The sequence below is a fragment of the Trypanosoma theileri genome, assembly GCF_002087225.1.
Source record: "Trypanosoma theileri isolate Edinburgh chromosome Unknown TM35_Tth_234_V1, whole genome shotgun sequence".
Lineage (NCBI taxonomy): Eukaryota > Euglenozoa > Kinetoplastea > Trypanosomatida > Trypanosomatidae > Trypanosoma > Trypanosoma theileri.
Window position 1 is genome coordinate 889 of NW_021640076.1, and position 2,045 is coordinate 2,933.

The following is a 2,045-nucleotide window of genomic DNA, read 5'->3' on the forward strand; positions in this document are numbered from 1 at the left end:
ACCTCAAAGTAACACAACACAACAATAACATAGCAATAACCAACAATACCCATACCCATGCACAACCCACACTCACAATTAAAACACCACCCAAATTCAACAAATTCAACAATCATTAACACAAATAATCATCTAACACATAACACACCCCAAACTCACATCCACGTTACATAAATCCCTGTACAACCATAACACTACACCACAACCAGATTATACCAACAGGATAGCATCAATACACCAACCCCACAACCACCCAACCCACCCCAAACCAAACAACCCAACCAAAACCCAGTGAACAAATATCCATTATACAACAATTAATTAAAATCAAATACATAAAAATAAATACCAAAGTAATAAATTTATCTCATTCATGACATTCTTTGCCGTATACTTTATAAGTAAATCATAACCATAATATAAATCTATACATAAATCTATAAAATACACCAAAACACAACAAGTCCTAATTCCTTATATTACACCAACCCCTATCGAACCACCACCCCCTGAAAACCCCGATTTTAGGCAAAATTAACAACGGGGAACATGCATGAATTTCCGCCCAAAAAGTTGAACGCCCCTAAAATCCCAAATTTTCTCCGAAATTTCGGACCCATTTTTTTGAACATTTTCCACAATCCACATCCAACATATATATCAACCCACCCAAAACAAGTAACCCAAATAACCAACCAGCTCACCAAACAAAATACAGTAAATACGACACCATAACATCACCCCAAATCCAACCAGCTACAATCTATAATCAACCAAAATATCAACCACTAAAATCACACCACACCATCACCAAGTACAACACCAGATAAATTACGTAAGTGTTATACCAAAACCAAATAAAATAAACCAATACAACCACACTCTCCCCTTCAACAACCTACCATAATTACCACCCACATAACAATAAGGTAACCAATTCAATACAATCTCTACTAAACCCAACCAAAACTTCACAAACCACCTCCACGGTACAACCATCCCCCATACACTCGTATACCCACTGAATAAGACCTACACAATCCAAACAACACAAGATAAATTTAATATACTATAATAAAATCAATATACAAAGATCATACATAAATCTCATATAATTATCATAGAGTATAACCCTTTATTGTATTACATTGTACAAAATAACCAAATCATAAATAAGTCAAAATTAATATCTACTAAATACAGCAAGATCTCAACAGGTAAACCAAGCAAAACCAAATCCTTATATTACACCAACCCCTACCCAACCACCACCTCTCGAAAAACCCCCAAAAATGCCAAAATTAACAACGGGGAACATGCATGAATTTCCCTCCAAAAAAGTTGAACACCCCTAAAATCCAAAAAATTCTCCGAAAATCTGACCTATTTTTCCCAATTTTTTCCAAGGATTTTTCCAAGACTCCAAAACAATAACACACCTCCAACTCCAAGACTCCACCACAAAGCAACCAATAGTACAACCACAAATCACAAATCACCCAACTCAAATAATAATGAAATAAACAACAAACCAACACCCATATCCACAGCACATCAATCAAAGTGACAATACCACTAACACCTACAACAAAACAAATTAAATCAAGTATACCAGCCAAACAAACCCACCACCCACCACCCACCCATGCAACCCCAACCTCAACATCCACCCACAACAATACCATCACCCTCCATTCATGAGACATACTTATTACATAAACTTTAATTAAATCAAATATAATAAAATAGATAACCATCAACTAATTCTCCATCAACCTCCCATTGAAGTGACACTCATACAAATAAAATAGAATCAATACCAAAATCAAAATAATCTCTACTAAATATTACTACAGGATCAGTACCACCTAAACAGCAAAATTCTTATATTACACCAACCCCTATCAAACCACCACCCCTCGGAAAACCTCGATTTTAGCCCAAATTAACAACGGGGAACATGCATGAATTTCCCGCCAAAAAGTTGAACACCCCTAAAATTCCACAAATTCTCCGAAAATCTGGACCCATTTTCATGACTTTTC

General features: G+C 35.7%; 1 protein-coding gene across 1 annotated transcript; it reads right to left on the reverse strand.

The window, feature by feature from the left end:
• Positions 1–1,301: 1,301 nt before the first annotated feature.
• On the reverse strand, positions 1,302–1,685 carry TM35_002341000 (uncharacterized protein; the record flags this gene model as incomplete). Its single annotated transcript, XM_029032047.1, has 1 exon — positions 1,302–1,685. One exon carries the CDS (start codon positions 1,683–1,685, stop codon positions 1,302–1,304), a length of 384 nt encoding a protein of 127 aa, XP_028876659.1.
• Between the last annotated feature and the right edge of the window lie 360 nt (positions 1,686–2,045).